This window comes from Capricornis sumatraensis, chromosome 2 (assembly GCF_032405125.1).
Source record: "Capricornis sumatraensis isolate serow.1 chromosome 2, serow.2, whole genome shotgun sequence".
Classification (NCBI taxonomy): domain Eukaryota; kingdom Metazoa; phylum Chordata; class Mammalia; order Artiodactyla; family Bovidae; genus Capricornis; species Capricornis sumatraensis.
This window is the reverse complement of record NC_091070.1, coordinates 167,204,436-167,227,884: the sequence shown is the minus strand read 5'-3', so window position 1 is coordinate 167,227,884 and position 23,449 is coordinate 167,204,436. Positions and strand designations below refer to the sequence as shown.

At 38.2% G+C, this 23,449-nt stretch overlaps 1 protein-coding gene and 1 non-coding gene across 2 annotated transcripts in view; both read left to right on the top strand.

Annotated features, from left to right (window-relative positions):
- Positions 1 to 23,449, top strand: part of MIGA1 (mitoguardin 1) — a 73,058-nt gene that overhangs the window by 11,140 nt on the left and 38,469 nt on the right. The window contains exons 3-7 of the mRNA XM_068965197.1: positions 2,401 to 2,578; positions 8,475 to 8,611; positions 10,739 to 10,865; positions 13,473 to 13,606; positions 14,351 to 14,474. Coding sequence (XP_068821298.1) covers positions 2,401 to 2,578; positions 8,475 to 8,611; positions 10,739 to 10,865; positions 13,473 to 13,606; positions 14,351 to 14,474 — 700 coding nt within the window. The remainder of the gene's footprint in view (positions 1 to 2,400; positions 2,579 to 8,474; positions 8,612 to 10,738; positions 10,866 to 13,472; positions 13,607 to 14,350; positions 14,475 to 23,449) is intronic.
- On the top strand, positions 22,609 to 22,710 carry LOC138074671 (U6 spliceosomal RNA). Its single transcript, XR_011144498.1, has one exon. It is a non-coding gene; the product is annotated as a U6 spliceosomal RNA (small nuclear RNA).

The window sequence follows — 23,449 nt, the reverse complement described above, 5'->3', positions numbered from 1 at the left end:
TCTTATCTTACATTTGCTTATGCCATAAATATTAAAATTTGACCTAAGAAGCATTTTTTTGGAGGGTGGGATAATAAGATCATGGCAGTTTATAAAGTATAATGAGAAATAAGGTGTTCTTAATGACAGTGCTATTTTTAGAATTTATTTTATTATTGGATGTTTAGCATCCAAATTCCAGGAACTGTTTTCTTTTTTTCCCCCAAATCTCATTTGGTTGCCATGAACATTGGAGCTATGGTTCCAGAGGGAAAAACAGAAATGGAAAGAATCAAAAATTTGGCAGTACCTGTAGTGAAGACATTACTGAAGAGAATAATTCTTACAGTTTGTAAAGGGAAAAAAGCCTGGGACAGCACTGGAATGTTCCGATTTTTCATGATAGTTTTGGAAGACTTAAGTGGATTTGGAAGAAAAATAGAGTAAGAATAGTTTTAAATTTTTTGTTAGATCATAGTCCTGGAGGCCAAATTCTAATGACAAGTGGAAGTAAATCATTTCTGGTATACAAAAAAAAAGAGCTTTTTTTTAAACTTTATTTTATTTTTGGATGTGCTAGGTCTTCGTTGCTGCAGGGGGTTTTCTCTAGCTGTGGGTGTAGGGGCTTCTCTTATTGTGGAGCACAGCCTCTAGGGCCGCAGACCTCGTGGTTGTGGCCCACAGGCCCTAGAGCACACAGGCTTCAGTGCTCGTGCTGTGTGGGCTCAGCAGTTGCGACTCGTGGGCTCTAGAGCACGGCCTCAGTTTTTGTGGTGCATGCGCTTAGTTGCTCCTCCGAATGTGACATCTTCGTGGACCAGGGATTGAATCCATGCCCTCTGCATTGGCAGGTGGATTCTTAACCACTGTACCATCAGGGAAATCCCAGTGTTCATGTCAGCCTTTCCTTGCAAATACCAGTCTTCCTAGTTTGGGGGCCATTTGATTACCCTCCAACTTCAGCATTCTGATGGATTAAAAAAAAATTGAGAATTTGGCATTTGGCTTTTTTGTAGTTGAAAGATTGAACTCTTTGATACTCTATCTAGCTCTCATGATATCCCCAAAGCTATAGCTTTATTTTAAAGTTCTTTTGCATTTTAGGTGATTAATAGTGTTTGTCCTCCAAGAAAAAGATAATTACCACTTGCTATTATGTTAGTACTAGGTTCATACTTAACATTACTATATTTATCACATTATACTGTAGTTATTTGTAATACATTATTTGTCTATCTGTCTTTACTCTTAGCACACTGATTGAAGAAATCAAGATCTGTATTCTCTGGTGCTTCTTGATCAGTGGAAGACGTTTAATACATACTTACTTGTTTTTTGTGGCAAAAGCAAGTTTATTAGAGAAAGAACAGAAAGAACACCTCAAGGGAGAGGTGGCCAAGCCAAGAGAGGCACTGGCTGATACATACTTACTGAATAGAATTATACCAAAATTTTCATTTTCATTTTCATAACACAGTCCTGGTATATTGTAAAATGCTGAGTAAATGTTTGTTGATTAATTCATGAACAAAAAGGCTTATTCAAATGACTGGTGGCTCAGTGTTAAAGAGTCTGCTTGCCAGTGCAGGAGATGTGGGCTCAATCCCTGGGTCGGGAAGATCCTCTTGAGTAGGAAATGGCAACCGACTTTGGTATTCTTGCCTGGGAAATCCCATGGACAAAGGATCCTGGGGGGTTGCAGTCCTGGGGTCTCAGAGTCAGACACGACTGAGCATCTGGTCAACAACAACAAATGATATTTATAAATTGAGTTAATTTATGTTTTCCCAGATTTCCAGATAGTTTGGGAAAAAAAAAAAAACCAGTTTATTTTAAGATGGCCAATGGAAATTTGCTGTATGACTTGAAACTGAAATGGGGGCTCTGTAACAACCTAGAGGGGTGGGAAAGGGTGGGAGGTGGGAGGGAAGTTTAAGAGGGAGGGGACATATGTATACCTATGGCTACTTCATGCTGATGTATGGGAGAAATCAAACCAATATTGTCAGGCAATTATCCTCCAGTTAGAAATAAATAGAAAAAAATTGGTTCATTTTAAAAGTCTGATTAAATCATTCCTGCAATGATTCCTGCTGTTATTCAGATAGAAGATAGAGTTGCATGAATTAATCTTTAGTTGTTTAACAGATATTAATGGAATTGAATTATTTTGTGCTCCTGATGACTTTTTGATTTTTAGTGTTTAGCTGAGAACTTGAGAGTAGTGGATGATAAACTACTACATTTTTTTAGTATGTTTTTTGAAATTCATTTGGGCTAGCTGTCACTGAAAGAGTGAAATAATGTTATCTTTGTAGTATTTAGAACTATATTAGCTTCAGAGTAATTTTACTCTTTTTGTAGGTTTTAAGCAACCAAATAAAATACTTTTTTTTTCACTCGTGACTGCATCTTTTCTAGATCAAATTTTCGCCAGTAGCTAAAAAGTTATTCATGGTAACTGCAGTGAGCGCTGTGTCTGTAATTTTTCTGGCCCATCACTTTAAAAGAAGACGTGGAAAAAAGAAAGGAAAAATATTACCATGGGAACCAGAGCACCTCATACTTGAATACACTAAAAGAGCAGCGTCAGACAAAGGTATGTAGAAGTAGCTGAATTAAGTCTACAAAGGAAATTTTATCTGTACATCATTACTGGAGTGCAGTAATTCCAGTGTTTTAGTTTCCAAAATTTCCTTGCTTAATATGTAGCATAAAATTGGATTAAATATTTACTGAGCATGGCCCTGTCCATCAGAGCAGGACCCAGTTTGCCCCTCAGTCAGTCTCTCCGATCAGGAAGCTTCTATAAGCCTCTTATCCTTATCCATCAGAGGGCAGACAGAGTGAAAACCACAATCACAGAAAACTAACCAATCTGATCACATGGACCACAGCCTTGTCTAACTCAGTGAAACCATGAGCCATGCTGTGTAGGGCCACCCAAGACAGATGGGTCTTGGTGAAGAGTTCTGACAAAATGTGGTCCACTGGAGAAAGGAATGGCAAACCACTTCAGTATTCTTGCCTTGAGAATCCCATGAATAGTATGAAAAGGCAAAAAGATAGGACACTGAAAGATGAACTCCCCAGGTCAGTAAGTGCCCAATATGCTACTGGAGAAGAGTGGAGAAATAACTCCAGAAAGAATGAAGAGACAGAGCCAAAGCAAAAACAATACCCAGTAGTGGATGTGAGGAGAAGGCAATGGCAACCCATTCCAGAACTCTTGCCTGGAAAATTGAAATATATTATAGTCAATATCTAATAATTCTACTTTCTAAAGTTCTTGGATCTAAGCCTGCTATCTCTTGTATGCTGAAGAGGTAGGCTGCAGTCCACGGGGTCGTGAAGAGTCGGACACGACTGAGCGACTTCAATTTCACTTTTCACTTTCATGCATTGGAGAAGGAAATGGCAACCCACTCAAGTGTTCTTGCCTGGAGAATCCCAGGGATGGGGGAGCCTGGTGGGCTGCCGTCTACTGGGTTGCACAGAGTCATACAGTTGAAGTGACTTAGCAGCAGCAGCAGTGCATGTGACTGTTGGTGGAAGTAAACTCTGATGCTGTAAAGAGCAATATTGCATAGGAACCTGAAATGTTAGGTCCATGAATCAGTGCAAATTGGAAGTGCTCAAACAGGAGACGGCAAGACTGAACATTGACATTTTAGGAATCAGTGAACTAAAATGGACTGGAATGGGTGAATTTAACTCAGATGACCGTTATATCTACTACTGTGGACAGGAATCCCTTAGAAGAAATGGAGTAGCATCATGGTCAACAAAAGAGTCTGCAGTGCAGTACTTGGATGTAATCTCAAAAAGATAGGATGATCTCTGTTCGTTTCCAAGGAAAACCATTCACTATGACAGTAATCCAAGTCTATGCCCCAACCAGTAATGCTGAGAAGCTGAAGTTGAATGGTTCTATGAAGACCTACAAGACCTTCTAGAACTAACACCTCAAAAAGATGTCCTTTTCATTATAGGGGACTGGAATGCAAAAGTAGGAAGTCAAGAAACACCTGACTAACAGGCAAATTTGGCCTTGGCGTACAGAATGAAGCAGGGCAAAGGCTAATAGAGTTTTGCCAAGAGAAAGTACTGGTCATAGCAAACACCCTCTTCCAACAACACAAGAGAAGACTCTACACGTGGACATCACCAGATGGTCAACACCGAAATCAGATTGATTATATTCTTTGCAGCCAAAGATGGAGAAGCTCTATACAGTCAGCAAAAATAAGACTGGGAGCTGACTGTGGCTCAGATCATGAACTCCTTATTGTCAAATTCAGACTTAAATTGAAGAAAGTGGGGAAAACCACTAGACATTCAAGGATGACCTAAATCAAATCCCTTATGATTCTACAGTGGAAGTGACAAATAGATTCAAGGGATTAGATCTGATAGACAGAGTGCCTGAAGAAATATGGATGGAGGTTCGTGACATTGTACAGGAGTCACCATCCCCAAGAAAAAGAAGTGCAAAAAGGCAAAATGGCTGTCTGAGGAGGCCTTACAAATAGCTGGAAAAGAAGAGAAACTAAAGGCAAAGAAGAAAACGAAAGATACACCCATTTGAATGCAGAGTTCCAGAGAATAGCCAGGAGAGATAAGAAAGCCTTCCTCAGTGATCAGTGCAAAGAAATAGAGGAAAACAAAAGAATGGGAAAGACTAGAGATCTCCTTAAGAGAATTAGAGATACCAAGGGAACATCATGCAAAGATTGGCACAATAAATGACAGAAATGGTATGGACCTAACAGAAGCAAAAGATATTAGGAAGAGGTGGCAAGAATACACAGAAGAACTATACAAAAAAGACCTTCATGACCCAGATAACCACAATGGTGTGATCACTCACCTAGAGCCAGACATCTTGGAATGCAAAGTCAAGTGGGCCGTAGGAAGCATCACTGTGAAAAAATGTAGTGGAGGTAATGGAATTCCAGTTGAGCTATTTCAGATCCTAAAAGATGATGCTACATAAGTGATGCACTCAAGATGCCAGCAAATTCGGAAAACTCAGCAGTGGTCACAGGAAGGTCAGTTTCATTCCAATCCCAAAGAAAGGCAATGCCAAAGAATGTTCAAACTACTGCAAAATTGTACTCATCTCACAGACTAACAAAGTAATGCTCAAAATTCTCCAAGCCAGACTTCAACAGTACGTGAACTGTGAACTTCCAGATGTTCAAGCTGGATTTAGAAAAGGCAGAGGAACCAGAGATCAAATTGCCTACATCTGTTGGATCATTGAAAAAGCAAGAGCATTCCAGAAAAACGTCTATTTCTGCTTTATTGACTACGCCAAAGCCTTTGACTGTTTGGATCGCAACAAACTGTGGAAAATTCTGAAAGAGATGGGAATACCAGACCACCTGACCTGTCTCCTGAGAAATCTGTATGCCAGTCAAGAAGCAACAGTTAGAATTGGACATGAAACAACAGACTGGTTCCAAATCAGGAAGTAGTACGTCAAGGCTGTATACTGTCACCCTGCTTGTTTTAACTTATATGTAGAGTACATCATGCGAAATGCCAGGCTGGATGAAGCACAAACTGGAATAAAGATTGCTGGGAAAAGTATCAGTAACCTCAGTTTTGCAGATTATACCACCCTTACGGCAGAAAGGGAAGAACTAAAGAGCCTCTTGATGAAACTGAAAGAGGAGAGTGAAAAAGTTGGCTTAAACTCAACATTCTCAAAACGAAGATCATGGCATCTGGTCCCATCATTTCATGGAAAATAGATGGGGAAACAATGGAAACAGTGACAGACTTTATCTTTTTGGGCTCCAAAATCACTCCAGATGGTGAGTGCAGCCATGAAACTAAAAGACACTTGCTCCTTGGATGAAAAGCTATGACCAACCTAGATAGCATATTAAAAAACAGAGACTTTACTTTGCCAACAGTCTGTAGTCAAAGCTATGGTTTTTCCAGTAGTCATGTATGGACGTGAGAGCTGGACTATGAAGAAAGCTGAGCACTACAGAATTGATGCTTTTGAACTGTGATGTTGGAGAAGACTCTTGAGAGTCCCTTGGACTGTAAGGAGATCTAACCAGTCCATCCTAAAGGAAATCAGTCCTGAATATTCATTGGAAGGACTGATGCTGAAGCTGAAACTCCAACACTTTGGCTACCTGATGCAAAGAACCGACTTATTGGAAAATACCTTAATGCTGGGAAAGATTGAAGGTTGGAGGAGAAGGGGATGACAGAGGATGAGATGGTTGGATGGCATCACTGACTTGATGGACATGAGTTTGAGCAAGCTCTGGGAGTTGGTGATGGATCGGGAAGCCTGGCCTGCTGCAGTTCCTGGGGTTGTAAAGAGCTGGACACGGCTGAGCGACTGAACAGACTGAACTGAATATATAGCTCACACTTAATACAGTGACAGACTTTATCTTTTGGGGCTCATTTTAGACAGCTTAGATAATACAGATCAGTTCAGTTCAGTCGCTCAGTCATGTCCAACTCTTTGTGACCCCATGAATCGCAGCACGCCAGGCCTCCCTGTCCATCACCATCTTCTGGAGTTCACTTAAGACTCACGTCCATCGAGTCCGTGATACAGATAAGCATCAATGAAAAATGAAAATCGCTTGAAATCCTGCTACCCAGAAATAACTACTGATAATATTTTGGCATTTATATATAGTCATTTATATTTGCATTTAAATACATTGAGACATAAAATTTTTATTATATACAAATAAATGATTTATATATTTTAAGTGAAATTCATACCTTTGTAGCCTTTTAATATTTAATATTATGGGGGCTTCTCTGGTAGTCCAGTGGTTAAGAATCTGCCTGCCAATGCAGAGGACATAGGTTTGATCGCCGGTCTGGAAAGGTTCCACACGCTGTGGACCAACTAAGCTCAGCAACTTTTGACTGCATGTGCCCAGAAGTCCACGCTCTCCAAAAGAGAAGCCACCACAATGAGAAACCTGTGCACCACAACTAGAGAAAGCCCATGCGCAGAAATGAAGACCCAGAGCAGCCAAAAATCAATCAATAAATCTTAAAATATATATATATAACATTATGTAAGAATGTTTTTAAATGTCAATAGATATAGCTGTATGCTATCAATTTTTAATATATACTTAGTGTACAAATGTGCTTTACTTTTTTAACCAGTTCCCTATTGTATTCTTTAGGTTATTTTTCTTGCTTTGAATATACTTATCTGATTATTTTCTAAGTTTATAAAGTTCTAGAAGTAGAATTGCTGGCCTTTAAAAAAATCTGTGTATTTTTTTAAAGATATGGTACATATTATCAAATTGTATCAATTGAAATAATTTCTTGAGCATGCTGGATTTATTCTTTAGATTTTAAATTATTTTTTATTTGTTAGTTTATCGTATGCTCTTGTGATTTGTTGGTGTAGCAAATAATGAAAAGTTGTTTTGTGCCAAGTGTTGTTAACATTACAACAATAATGATGCCTTTCAGGTTCAGTCCCTGTGTTGGGAAGAACCACTGGAGAAGGGAATGGCAACCCACTCCAGTATTCTTGCCTGAAATATCCCATGGATGGAGGAGCCTGGCAGGCCTCAGTTCATGAAGTTGCAAAGAGTCGGACATGACTGAGCGGCAAACACACCCTTACTGAGGTTTTTATTAGATCTTAGGTGCAGTGTGAACATGCTGTATATTCACTGTGTTAAAATAACCTTTATAACAATCCTATGAATTAGGACTATAATCCTATTGCGATATGGAAAAGTTAAGTGACTTGCTCAAGTTCATATAACTAGTAAGTGTCAGGATTTGATTTGAGAAGTTTAAGTGCTGTATTAAGATAAACTAAGACACAGCATCTGCCCGAGATGAATGGGTAGATGGTTAGGGCAGACAGATGTATAAAAGACTAAGATAATGTGATATGGATAAAGTTTTGATATAATTCAGGAAATAATATAAGAAGTGCTTATATTTTGTTAAATTTCTAATTTGAAGGTTCATAGTTGCCAATATTTTTATACTGATTGTATAGTAGGCCATTCAGATACCACCTTAATTAATTAGATGCATGTTTTAATCTTCATTTCAGAAGCAGTGTTAAAAATGTTATTTAGAGATGTAGATTTTAGTAATGGTATGATACATTTAATAATTTACACAATTAGGGGAACTGTATTTTAAAATGAGCCCTCTGCTGGTGCACGGTGATGACCCAGAGAGATGTTATGGGGAGGGAGGTGGGAGGGGGGTTCATGTTTGGGAACGCATGTACACCTGTGGTGGATTCATGTCAATGTATGGCAAAACCAATACAGTATTGTAAAGTAAAATAAAGTAAAAATTAAAAAAAAAAAAAAAAACCAAAAGGAAGGTGTATCTGCAATAAAAAATAAATAAATAAATAAATAAAATGAGCCCTCTGAATGAATATATAAACTTTGAAATTTTATCTGAAATTTATCATAGGAGTTATTGATACTTTTAATATGTTTGTTTGGTAGGTTCAAGTTGTTCCAGTAGCAGACAGAATTTGACATTATCTTTAAGTTCTGCCAAAGACAAAGGATCTCAGTCTTGTAACTATGCTAATGGAGGACTCTTCAGTAAATACTCAGGTTCTGCACAGAGTTTAGCCTCTGTAAGTAAACATTTTATTAATTTTTTCTTTTAATTTTAATTATATATCTATCATTACATATTGGTTTAAATGTCATACAATTAGATAGCTTTTAGTGTGGAAAGAACCTTAAGAAATCTGGTTGATCTTGTTTTCTTCAGACAAATAAAATTACCTTTTTGTGAAATATTCAGCCAGCTTGGTTCCAGGTTTTTTTGAGTCAGGTAATGTGATCCTATGAGGTCCTGTGAGGATGGTGTTGGTATGGAAGAGTTGCTTCAAAGCTAGATATTTTACAAAAAGCTGGAAGATGCAGCCAAATGTGGTACTAGGTTACAAAAACTGCTTGGTGAACCTGCTTATGTAACAGTATTTGGCTTGCTGAAGCCAAGGGTGGAGTCTTTCACCCCTTCCTTTACACCATTAACATAGTACTGATTGACAGGTGAAGAGTAAAGTTATATTTATTTAAATATAATATAGCTTAAAAGTTATTTTACAGAACAGGTAGGATATGCTCTTGCTACTAAACAATGTACGTGAAAAATGTGCTTCTAATCTTCTCAATTCCCCTCCTTAGAGATGAACACTGACAGTTTCTTATGTGTATTCCAGGGAGAATATGCCTCTAACATCATGTATATTCATTTAAAAAATAGTTTAAAGAATACTGTAATCTGTTCATACCTTGCTTCTGTATTGTATTGGAACATATAGCTGCTCCTTTCTTAAATGCCTAAAAATATATCACATTTTAAAGGCTCTTCTGTTGTGCTGTGCCGTGTTGTACTTAGTCACTCAGTGATGTCTGACTCTTTGCGACCCCTTGGACAGTAGCCCGCCAGGTTCCTCTGTCCATGGGAGGAACATTTAGATCAAAGACATGCCCTTTCAATTCCTCTGGGAAACTTGAGTAGGATAATGAAGTATATGCCCACTCTATAATCTGGACCTCCTCTGTGTCAGAGAAGTACCTTTCTTTTAAATTTTCTCAACTGAAAATTGAAGCTGTTCTTGACTAGAGAAAAGGAGTTTTATGATAACAGTATAAATAATTAGTCTTTAGAATCACTTTGCCATCCATGCCTTAGCTGACCTACTTACTTACTCCGCTGTTAGGACTGTGAACCCAGATTTCTGCCTCTTAATGAGTGCCTGAGTGAAAGTCATGACATCAGGAGTAGAAAAGGAGGGGACAGGGTCCAGAAAACTTGATAACTAGGTATGAGAGGTGTGGGAAGAGAAGTTAAAGGTGACTTCTTGTTACCTGGTTTGAGAAGTTATGGAGATAAAAGTAATTTTACTGAACTTGGGAGGAGTTTTTGTTTTGGGAAAAGGCAAAGCACTTTTTTCGTATTATCAGTTTGAGATGCCAGCAGAAGAGCCATGTGGAGTCACCAAATAGGCAGGTGGAAATGTGAGCTTAGATTTCTCAAAAGAGGGCAGAACTGAAGTTCAGGATTTGGGAGTCTTTGCAAAGAAGTGACAAATGACTGGCTCAGCAGACCTTGCTAGAGAAGTAAAGATGATAGAGGCTTTTCGATTTTCATTATTACAGCAGAAAATCAGCATTGTAATAAGTTCTGAAAGGAGAGTAAGCTAGTTACCTCAGATCAAAGTAGGTGTGGGTAAAATTTATAAGTAAATACTCAGTGACAGTAAACTGTAAAAATAGCTGCTTGATTTTTGATGGAAATAAATTCCCTGGTGGCTCAGTGGTAAAGACTCTGCCTACAGTGCAGGAGATGCAGAGATGTCTGTTTGATCCCTGAACTGGGAAGATCCCCTGGAGAGGGAAATGGCAACCCTCTCCAGTATCCTTGCCTGAAAAATCCCATGGACAGAGGAGCCTGGCAGGCTACAGTCTTTGGAGTCAGAAAAGAGTTGGATGCAACTGAGCGACTAAACAACAACTGGTTTATGTTCAAAATATTGTTCTACATGTATAATTTTGAGCAAATAAGCATTCAGAGTACTTAGAGTCTTATGAATTCTAAGTTTGATTGAGTATAATCAGATTTATTTCTTCAGGTAGAAATCCCATGGGTTGTTTAACCAGGATTAGGATTTATGTAAATAATTTATAAAAGAACACAAAATACTGTTATAAAAGAGATTTTGAAGTAACTTCTGTCCATCCAATTTTAGGTCCAGAGTGTCAATTCTTGTCATAGCTGTGCTTGTGGCAATTCTAATTCCTGGGACAAAGCAGATGAAGATGATATTAAACTTGTTAATATTCCTGTGACGACTCCGGAGAACTTATATTTGATGGGTAGGAATAACATAATAATGGTTTAAGATACTGTACTCACATGTAATGTGAAAATGAAGAATGATTAATTGTTCTAAGGGGAGCAACTGCAATTCTAAAATGTTCTCATATCTTTTGACTCCAGTCTACATAACATAACCTGTTGTATTAGTTTTCTGAGGCTGCTATAGAAACTACCACAAACTTGGTGGCTTAAAACGATAGAAATATACTCTTTTGGAGTTCTGGAGGTCTGAAGTCTGAGATCATTATCACGGGACTGAAATCAAGGTGTTGTTTGGGCCATGTTCCCTCTGGAGTCTTGGAGGAGAATTCAATCGGTGCCTCTTGCAGCTTCTGGTGCCACTTTAGGCTTGTGGCCACATGACTGCAACCTTTGCCTTCCTCTCCATTGTGTGTTATAGATCTCCCTCTGCCTCTCTGTTATGAGGATGGTTGTGATTGGATCTGGAGCCCATCAGATAATATAGGGTAATCTTCCCGTGTTAAGATTCTTAATCACAGCCACAAAGACTGTCTTATATGGTAACATTTGCAGGTTCCATGTACTGGGAACCGTTTTTGGGTGGTCATATTACACTCACCTAACCTCATCTGCTGACTTCTATCTAATGAATCAATCAAAATCCACTGAAAGGAGCCTTTTATCTAGCTATCATTTGTATTCTTCCTGTATCTAGGGAGGATTTTACATAGAAAGGGGCCACTGTTTACAGCTAGAACATAAGAATGTCTAGAAAGTTTCACTGGAGCCCAGAAAGAGGACCAGAGTCCTTAATACTGAGTCAGACTCAAATACTTTTTCAAATCCTTGCCTGTGTTCCTCTGTACTCTATTTCAGGCTATATTCCTTTTAAGGGAAATGCATACTAACTGAAAAATAAAACCAAAAAGCCTGTGGTCCTAACCAGTGAGCAGTAAGAGGGTGATGAGTTGGCAGAAGGACTGTGTGCCTTCCTCGCACTTTAGAATCAATCGTTAAAGATGCTGTCATCTGCTGTGGTACACTGGGTACCCCTGCCCTTGGCGAAGGATGTAAGAGTAGTTCTTCTGCTACCTTTTCCGAAGTTTCCAAGAATTAAGCTCACTGTGCTTCTAGATTTAACTATGCCTAGTAAACCTACTTTGGTCACTTCATAGGAATATTGAGAGAGTTGAAGAGAAATAGAGCAAAGCTAGAGAAGGTATAGGGAGTCTCAGTGTCATAGAATTAGGATTGGTAGGAAATACTGTTTCAATTCTGTTAACAAAATTGCTGATATGTGACAGTTGGGCCATGTTCTGCAGTGAGGCGAGACACAGTACTTCCTGAGAGGCACCTTTTTCCTTTGGGCACTCTGGCATTAAATAATTCTTCCTTATTTTCTAAAATAATCGGAGGGGCAGAGGGGATGGAGTGAGAAAAGGATGAAGGAATGAGAATTACATAGCTTAGAAAAAGGAAGTCTTTTAAGTGTATAACTTTTTTTAGAAGGAAGATCCAGTGAATATTCTTTGCTACAGAAAATGAAACAAAGGAAAAACCTACATTTCATTCATAGAACATTTTATTTGTTTAGAGTAGTAGATTCTCTAGATAACCGAAGAAATGATTTTTGAGGACAGGTGTTCTGTTAACTCCTGGAGAAGGGAATGGCAACCCACTCCAGTATTCTTGCCTGGAGAATTCTTATGGACAGAGGAACCAGAGCTGCAGTCCATGAGGTCGAAAGAGTCAGACACGACTGAGTGATTAACACACATTCTCTTAACTACCATATCTTAAAAACATCTTGAGAATGACTTGGCCAGATTCTTAAGCGGCTTTTAAAGATCGTTTACTTATGTCTAGAGAAATTGAGCTTTTGAAATATTTTGGTTTTGTTTGAAGCACATAATTATTTTGGTAAGCTTTTTTTTTTTCTTTGAAAAAATTTGAAGAAAAAGAGGCATATAATCACTTATTTTTTCCACAAAAGCTTTCTCTAAGCAGGGATATGAAATTCCTACTTGGACTGTAACCCTTTATGGATTCTTCTTGTTTATTTTTAACTCTGGTCCAGCACTTTATCCATCCAAGTCAGCAAGTTGGTGTCATAGTGGATTAGACACCTTTTGGTGGAAAAAAGATAGAAAAGACATTATTCTAGACTTCTGTGCTATTATTTTTCTTCTTAGCTTTGCTTTCTTCTTCTGAAAGCCTCTTATAAACCTTGTAGTTTCTTCTCAACTAGTTTTTCTATTTGCCTATCAGTTTTTAATTTAGAGGGATATTTTGAAAGATAGTTCTGTGACTATAAAAATTAGGTATTATTGTTGGGACTTTTGATGAATCCATGATATTGTTATGGAAAAATTCCAATCACTGTATGCATTTGACTTACTAGTTTTTAAAAAGGAAAAACACATCAGTCATTTCTCCCTTATTGTTGGTTGACTGGAACTGTAGACCTGAAATATATTAGGATATTAAGATTCTGCTAAGAAGGACTTCTGGTGGTCTGGTGGTTAAGACTCTACACTCCACCGCAGGGGGTGTGAGTTATCCCTGGTCGGGGAATTAAGATCCCATAAGCTGCGTGGCATGGCCAAAAAAATAAATAAAATTGTTCTGTTCTTAATTTTTAGGTATGGAATTGTTTGAAGAGGCATTGCGTCGATGGGAACAAGCTCTAACTTTTCGAAATAGACAAGCTGAAGATGAAGCCTGTGGTTCCATTAAATTGGGTGCAGGAGATGCCATTGCAGAAGAAAGTGTAGATGTAAGAGTGACTTATTTGGGAGTGGTCTTCATAATATTGGAAAATTTTAACTATTTTTAATGTTGATTCAGTGTCCTTGATTTCTGTGGCATTTAACAGAACTTTTTATTTTTTTTTCCTTTGGGATTTGTGTAGGGATATTTCTCACTGGGCTCTTCCTGTTCAGTTAGCTGTTAAATCTCAAATTTGCAATTCATCATTTCATGATTTTCCAAGAATATATAGAATTAAGCAGATATGATTTCTGAAGGAATTTTTTAACCTCTGCTTTGTGCTTTGGGTTGAATTAAGTACCATTATATTCATATAGTCATGTAGAGCTAGACTGTTATTTATTGATCATCGTCTAGGCTAGTGATTTTCAAAGTTGAACAGGCATCACAAGCCTCTGAAGGGCTTATTAAGAAACAGACTTGGGGGCCCCACCTCCAGAGTTTCTAATTCACTTCTAATTTGTATTTCTAACGAGTTTCCAGGTAATACTGATGCTCCTGATTAGGGACCTTACATTGAGAAACCCTGATCTAGTCCAACTCAATTATACAGAGTACGAAATAGAGATGATTCTATGTGAGGCACAGCCAGAACCCAGGCCCCCTGACTTCTATCACAGTATTCTCACCACCCAATCAATAGTTTTTTAAATAACATTCTTCACTTTTCTTTCATTTAAAAGTGGAAAATGTGTAGAATTTTAACATTAACATCTAATACTTGCTGTGTGTATGTGTTCTCTCCTTGTAGGATATTATTAGTACTGAATTTATCCATAAACTTGAATCTCTGTTGCAAAGAGCATATCGTCTCCAAGAGGAGTTTGAAGCTACTTTGGGGGCATCTGATCATAATTCCCTTGTTAATGATACTGGTAAGGTGGTTATTTTATGTGGTTTTTATGGAATGTGTCATTTTATTCTTTTATATTCTTGAAATCATTCGCTGAAGTGTATTAATATGGTTACTACTGTTTAGAAGATAGCCAAGAGATAGTTCTATCATATTTATTGGTTTTTCTCTTTTCAGTTTAACTTTGCAAGTGAACTTACTGATACAAATTCAAGTACTTACCATAGATAGGATTGTAACATTATTTTAAAATTACATTCCAGGTGAAAGAATCCCAGTTAAAGTGTTGGAGGGTGGAAAAAAAATAATAATATGAGAGAGAGACATGCTACTTCAGAAATGGTCATGTAGCTCATGACTTACATTTAAAGTATTTTAAGTAATTTTATTTCTTGTCCCTGTTTTAGTTGCAGGCTACATTTTGATGTAAGTAGTCAATACATATATCATCATATACCATTACATTTGTTTCCTACTTTAAAGAGAAAAGAACTTTGAATAGACTTCTTAAGTGAAGTCTTCTAAGGAGGAATGATTAAAACTGCTTCTGGGAGTAGTCATTAGGATTCTGGGCTTTCACTGTGATGGCCCAGGTTTAATCCCGGTCAAGGAACTGAAGGCTGCCCAGTGCAGCTGAAAAAAAAAAAGAGAGAGAGACAGAGTGAGAAAAAAAAAATTGCTTCCTTGACTTACTGTCTTAAAAATTTTTTCATTAGACTTGAGTGTTTTTTAATAGTTTCTCTACTCTTGGCATAGGTATAAGATTTTTGACATATAGAGATTATTGGCCAGAAAAAAAAATAGATAATATTTATGTCAACAAATAGAATTTGTTAAAGCTTTCTATATATATATAGAGGTATATATTTATACAATTTCTTTTGTAACTTATTAGAATGGTATTTGTGACAATAAGTTGGGAAAAGAACAAAGAGAAGGATTTTTAAAAGAAGACAGATGTAAAAGTGGAAATGGAACAACTAGAAAAGATAGCAAAGTGGATAAGCAGCAAAGAAAGCCACAGAGAAAAAGAAGTAGGAAAAATTTATAAATATGAGGAAGGGGGCCTGAGACTATTCATGTTTTATTTTAGGAAAGTTGTGTTTGCCCTCACTATTCTAATCTTCTGCCTGCAGTTTCTGTCTGACTCCATGATAAGGATCAGGTAGATGTGTTGTTGTATACTTATTAGTCTCCTAATACACGTCTCAGATTTTGTTCTGTTTGGCATGCCCAGAGTTTGTTTTTTCTACTGATCATAGCAGTTGGTGGAATCCATTTCTCATTTCTTCAGGTTATTAGTTATAAAAGGTTTTTGGGGTACTGCTCAGAGGGTCTGTGTTGGGCTTACATTGCGTCTGGCCAAGAAGACCTCTAGGCAGATGGTTTGATTTCTGAGGCTTCAAGTTGTTTCTGAGGAATTGTTGTTAATTTGGAACTCTAAATGGGTAGGATTTCTAGAGTGGGACCCATAGTCCACCCATCCATTCGGTTAGCTTAGGTTTGTAGTAAGTTCCTGACCCCACCCATGTCTTAACTTGAGCTGTCAGTGACTATTTGGCTGGCTGGCTTTGCCTTTTCTCTGCAGCCTAACAGTGCCTTGGCCTCTTATTGCCCTGGAGACCCCAGTTGACATGATGCTGTTATATTTTGTTCCTTCTTGGGAATTATTTGAATATTTTGTTATTGCAAGTTTCCATTTTGGAACTTCTGGACTGAAAGAGCTGAATCTATGGCCAGAACTCCAGTAGGGAGTACTTCTGTTATATCTGTTATTTGCTATTAATCAGGATTGCTCAGAAGTCATTTAACTATCCTCATCCCCTAAATCCAAATTCATTTTTTGCATTTGATATATATTGATGATAGGCAACTTATTAATAGTCATAAATGAAGAGAGATTAACAAATGCCTTCAGAGGCTCAGGGGTGAACTTTAACCAAGTATTGATCTGACTTCAGTGAGTACTTTATCATTTTGGAATTTGCTTTGTCTTATTTGATAAAAATTAATTTTTTTTTCTTGCTAAGAATTTGATTGGTTTTCAAGGTTGGATGATTTTTTTTTAGCAGCAGTCATCTAATTCATCTCCTTTCCCCTGAACTTAATATCTAACAATTACCATTGTTTGCATGTCATGTTCTAGGGTCTTTGCTATGGCCCATGGTTCCTTTTCTGGGTCAGGCACAATTCTGAGTAAAAACCATCTCACTTAGTCCTCACAACAGCTTTTATGAGATAATTATTTAGTTATCATCCTCATTTTTCAGATGGGGAGAGAGATACACAGGTATTAAGTCACTTCCGCAGAGTTACACAGTGATAAAGTGGCAGAGCTTAGACTTGGACCCAGACAGCTGACTCTAGGGTCCAAAAGCCACCGTGCTGTATTGCCTCCCCACTTAGAGGACAGGTGTGTTCTTTGGATTGGAAGACTGATTGTGAACTCTTTGTGGCATAGTTCTCTGTAAGAAATGTTGCTTTGAAGCTTGTAGTCTGGCATCTCCACAGCTCCCGAAGTAAGGAGCTTTATTTTTGGTAGTGGTATCATTTATTTTGTGTGGATCTTCCTTTCCTAGAAATTGATTTCTTCCTCCGTATCTACCTGGGGATCTGCATTAACTCATGTGTCTTTCCTCCTCTCTTAGGCTCTCAAGGCAGTCTAGAGAGATTTCACTCATTTTATAGAAAGAAGTTGTCAAGGTTTAATCCAGGAACTAATGGAGTGATCTACTCAATTTAACTGAGGGAATAGGGGGAGAGGGCCCAACTGTGCCAACTGAATTTAGCTTATTGCTTTAATAAGTTACTCTAATGGATTACCTTTTGGCCCTTGTCTGTATAATGACTAAAAATACAGATTGTAGATTCAGACTGATGGAGTCCAAATTCTAGATTCACTATTTATTATTTATGTTATTATATAACTTGTCTAAGCTTCAGCTTCTTCATCTGAAAAATGGGTATATCTTACTTAACAAAATAATTATGAGAATTAAATTATAGAACAAATATAAAGACCAGGGAACAGGGTAGCAATATTTATTGGCTTGGAGTTTGGAACTTCTCTAACACACCAAGGAAGATGATTTTTGCCTCTAGGGCTATGGTTTTTTAGGATCTGCTTGAGTCTCCATTGGCTAATTTCAAGGTATTCTCTAAAATTTCTGGTCTGATGATACCTTTTCCATGTTTTCCAGTGATGCTGTTATTTTCTTCCTGTCTTTTGTTGGTTTGTTTGTTTGCACCATGTGGCTTGATTGAATCCATACCCTTGGCAGTTCAAGTGGGGAGTTCCAACCACTGGACTGCCAGGTCTCCCACATTGCAGGCAGACGCTTTAACCTCTGAGCCACCAGGGAAGCCCATCGAAAGGAGAAGTAGATCCTTATGCTCTGGCATACTGAACAAAAAATTCTGAACATTAGAATTAGAGAGCCTAAGGACTATATTAGTTTGGGGGTTTTTTTGCTTTGCTTTATTTATTAATTTTTGGCTGCTCTGGGTCTCTGGTGCTGCACATGGGCTTCTCGGATTGCCATGAGTGGGGACTACTTTCTAGTTGTGCACGGGCTTCTCATTGTGGTGGCTTCCCTTGTGGAACATGGGCTCTAGGCGCGGGCTCCATAGTTACGGCTCACAGGGGTTGGTTGCCCTGTGGCTGTGGAATCTTCCCAGACAGGGATGGAACCCATGTTTCCCTGTACTGGCAGGCAAATTCTTAACCCCTGGACTACCAGGGAAGTCCCTACATTAACTAACATTGCTAATGTTGAGCTAATGATAAGCTGAAACTTAAGTTCTTTGTTGTTATTGTTAGCTATGTTATTTTTAAGTCACTTCTTTCCTCATTTGTTCCTGTGTAGTCGTTTCTTTGGACGCAAGCTTTTAGATGTTATGTTTCTTTTTCCTATTCAGTACTAAATTGTCCTATCTCCAGTCATCATCCTGAATTAAGATAGATTTAGATTTTACATCCCTCTCAGCTTTCTATCACTTTCTCCTTTGTTCAGTTTGGTCTTCTTGGTCATCAAGGCTCTCATTGAAACTATTAACAAAACATGTTTAAAGCAAAACTTGTTTCCCTTTATTTACAACTTTTGACACAAAATGAATGGATTTTCCATGCCACGAAATTCTCCAGTTCTCTGTGGACACCAGTTGGGGTGTCCTGCAATTAATTCCCTTCAGTCAAACACTTAAATATCCAGTGTTAGTGCAGACTCCACAGGTTAAGGGCTTATCTCACAAGAGTGCCCCCCACTCATATGCCAATTGCAAAGCCAAACTTCTCGTGCTTCTGACCAGTGTTTTTACTGTAAACCACAGGTTCCCACCAATCCCTCCTTAGGCTTGATAGTTTGCTATTGATAGGATGGCTTACAGAATTTTGAGAAATACTACTTTCTATTACTTATTTATTATGAAAGATATAATTAAGCAACAGTCAAGTGGAAGACATGCATAGGGCAAGGTATGGGAAATGAGTGTAGAACTTTCATACCCTCTCCAGACACAGCACTCTCCTTGCACCTGGATATGTTCACCAACCTGGAGCTCTCTAAACTCTGTTGTGTTCTTATGGAGGTTCCATTATGTAGGTTCAGTTGATTAAGTCATCAGCTATTGGCAATTAACTTAATTCTCGGCCTTTCTCCCTTTAGGGGTCCGGGTTAGAGTTGAAAGTTCCAATTTTCTTTCTTTTTAATTTATTATTATTATTTTTGGCTGTGCTGGGTCTTCATTGCTACACAGGCTTCTCTCTAGTTGTGGTGAATGGGGGCTACTCTAGCTGTGATGTGTAGACTTCTCATTGGGATGGCTTCTCTTATGGACTGTGGGCTCTAACATACACAGGCTTCGGTAGTTGCGGCTGCCTGGCTCAAGAACACAGGTTTAGTAGTTGTGATGCACAGGCTTAGTTGCTCCACAGCATATGAGATCTTCCCAGATCAGGGGCCGAACCCATGTCTCCTGCATTGGCAGGCCTATTCTTTACCACTGAGCTACCAGGGAAGCCCCAGAAGTTCTAGATTTCTAATCACAGGATTTGTTCCCTTGGTAAACATCCCCCATCTTCCAGGAGTCACGTCATGAGCATAATCTTTGGTTATAGTTGAAAGGGACTTATGCATAGCACTGCTCTCACCCCATCACTCAGGAAATTCCAAGAGTTTTAGAAGTTTTACTGTCTCATTTTTTTCATGTTTATAAAGAGATCTTCAGTTCAGTTCAGTCGCTCAGTCGTGTCCAACTCTTTGCGACCCCATGAATCACAGCACGCCAGGCCTCCCTGTCCATCACCAACTCCCGGAGTTCACGCAACCTCATGTCCATCGAGTCAGTGATGCCATCCAGCCATCTCATCTTCTGTCGTCCCCTTCTCCTCCTGCCCCCAATCCCTCCCAGCATCAGGGTCCCCTCCAATGAGTCAACTCTTTGCATGAGGTGGCCAAAGTACTAGAGTTTCAGCTTTAGCATCAGTCCTTCCAATGAACACCCAGGACTGATCTCCTTTAGAATGGACTGGTTGGATCTCCTTGCAGTCCAAGGGACTCTCAAGAGTCTTCTCCAGTACCACAGTTCAATTCTTCGGTGCTCAGCTTTCTTCACAGTCCAACTCTCACATCCATACATGACTACTGGAAAAACCATAGCCTTGACTAGATGAAGCTTTGTTGGCAAGTAATGTCTCTGCTTTTGAATATGCTATCTAGGTTGGTCATAACGTTTCTTCCAAGGAGTAAGCGTCTTTTAATTTCATGGCTGCAGTCACCATCTGCAGTGATTTTGGAGCCCCAAAATATTAAGTCTGACACTGTTTCCACTGTTTCCCCGTTTAATTCCCATGAAGTGATGGGACCAGATGCCGTGATCTTAGTTTTCTGAATGTTGAGCTTTAAGCCAACTTTTTCATTCTCCTCTTTCACTTTCATCAAGAGGCTTTTTAGTTCCTCTTCACTTTCTGCCATAAGGGTGGTGTCATCTGCATGTCTGAGGTTATTGATTATTCTCCTGCCAATTTTGATTCCAGCTTGTGCTTCTTCTAACCCAGCGTTTCTCATGATGTACTCTGCATATAAGTTAAATAAGCAGGGTGACAACATACAGCCTTGACGTACTCCTTTTCCTATTTGGAACCAGTCTGTTGTTCCATGTCCAGTTCTAACTGTTGCTTCCCGACCTGCATACAGGTTTCTCAAGAGGCAGGTCAGGTGGTCTGGTATTCCCATCTGTTTCAGAATTTTCCAGTTTATTGTGATCCACACAGTCAAAGGCTTTGGCATAGTCAATAAAGCAGAAATAAGATGTCTTTCTGGAACTCTCTTGCTTTTTCGATGATCCACGGATGTTAGCAATTTGATCTCTGGTTCCTCTGCCTTTTCTAAAACCAGCTTGAACATCTGGAAGAAGAGATCTTAGGGTACTTTAATATATATCACGGCAAAATACATGTATCTACAAAATATATTTATCTACTTAACTAGTAATTTATAAGAAAATTAAATTTTTTTTTGAAAAAGAGGCAGATAACAATTCACGGTTTGGGGCAATATTGTCAATGCTGAGATTTTTTGCAGATAGGTATTTGCCATCAAGTATTCATGGCTGATTTTATACTCATTTGCAAATAAATAAATCATTTTAGTTTTCAAAGGCACATATGTCAGATTTTATTGATACAAGAGCCTTAGGAAAACTTCCTTCACTAATTTGAGAATTCAGAATATACACAGGGACTCTACTTAATTTCACATTCTCTTGTACTGCTTATAGTAAGTAGTTTTCCATGTTAACATCGTGCACAAGTTTAGAGACACTTTAAATCCTCCCCAGCATGATCCTTTTAGTATGTTTAAAACTGTCTTAGCATTTTTCTTTTTAGACAGTAGTGTGTTTGTTGAGAGTAAATTGTATCTTCCCATTTGAGCAGATCCAAAAAACTTTTGTCAGTATTTTGAGTTAGTTTAGGTAAGTGAAGGGCTTTCCTGATGGCTCAGCAGTAAAGAATCGACCTGCAATACAAGAGACTCAGGTTCCATCCTTGGGTTGGGAAGATCCCCTGGAGGAGGCAATGGCCACCCCCTCCAGTATTCTTCCCTGGGAAATCCCGTGGACAGAGGATCTTGGCAGTCCATGGGGTCAGAAAGCATCATATACACCTGAGTGACTGAGCACACACAAGTAAGTGAAGCTAATAAATCTAAGATTTAAATTTTAGAGTTTAAAAAACTGTATAGTATGATTCTAACACTGGATTATAATAGTTGCAAGACTATATATTTACTAAAATTCATTGAATTGTACACTTAAAATGGGGAAGTTTTATGGTTTGTAAATTACACTTCAATAAAACTATTTAAAATACAGTATGATTCTGTTAACTAATTTTAAGTGATTTTTTTGTGTGTGAATTTGAAACAATACAAATAGCACTTTATACTACACATTTTAAATAGTACAAATGTCAAGCAGTTTATGAATCTCTTAGTTTCAAAGCTGATGGACCTAGTGAATTACAAACCATGTTTACTCTAGGTGGTACCACTTCAGCTGGTAACAGTAATAGAGCATCATATGTCAATATCTAGAGAACCATACTGTTGTTTACATGCATGAGAACTGCTACAAATGGTTTTGATGATTATTGTGCTGTTATTTTTACTTTTATTCTTAAATTTTATATTCTGTAATATTGTCATTCCAAGTGGGCATTACATGTGGTAAAGAAAAGCTCAAATAACTGCTGATGATCTTGCTGTTAATTTAGTACAGAGCATCCTGGAAGTATTGGAACCAATGCTAAGAAAATAAAAGAGCAGAATTGAATGAGGAGCCCTTTTATTTAAAAAAATGAAAAACTTCTGGGAACTTGGCTTTAAAATCTCAGTCTAGGGCACCCCTAAGCCAAGCTATCATCTGTATTAAAATAGAAAATTATTTTTGGTGTTTGGGAAGGAAGTGATAGTGATACAAAAAACTTTACTACAGGTACTTTGTGTTTTTAAAGCATTCTTAACAACTTAACATTCTTTAGTATATGTGCTGCCCACTTTGGCAGCCCACTCCAGTACTCTTGCCTGGAAAATTCCATGGACTGAGGAGCCTGGTAGGCTACAGTCCATGGGGTCGCAAAGATTAGGACATTCACTTTCACTTTTTCATTATTTTCACACTAAAATTGGAACAATACAGAGAAGATTAGCATGACCCCTGCGCAAGGATGACACACAAATTTGTGAACGTTCTGTATTTTTAATAGTCAAATTAATGAAAAGAAAACAGTAGCTAATAAACTAATAAAAACTATGTGCTTAGTCGCTCAGTTGTATCTGACTCTGTGGCCTCATGACCTGTAGCCCACTAGCCTCCTGTGTCCATGGAATTTTCCAGGCAAGAATACAGAATGGGTTGCCATTTCCGACTCCAGGGGATCTTCCCGACCCAGGGATTGAACCCACGTCTCTTGGATCTTCTGCACTGGTAGGCAGATTCTTTACCAGTGCACCACCTAAGAAGCAATAAAAGCTATAAAAGCACACCCCACCCCCCAAAAAAATACACCCTGAAACAAACTACATTTCTCAGACTCCCTTGTCCTTTGGAATCTGAGTTTGGGTTTCACAAATGAGATAGATTCTTATCAGATTTGGAAAGCAAGAAGAAGCAGTGACCGTCTTTCTACAAATTCTGTTTCTGATGATTGAGAATATTGTGGTTTTCCTGATAAGTATGCTATTTTATAGTAGAAAAAACTGGAGGAAATAAACCTTCACAGATTAAAAAAAATAGACCTTATTATAGTCACTTACTATGCTTTGAAACTATGCTTGGGAAAAGACATACAGCACAACAGTTGTAAGGTACATTAGTGTCTGTTTACATTTATTCTTATGGGAATGTAGCTGTGAATTAGGTAGTGTTTGAATTATATTTTAAGGCATGAATTCCTTGTATAAAATGTAACTACCTAAAAAAAAAATGTAACTACCTGGT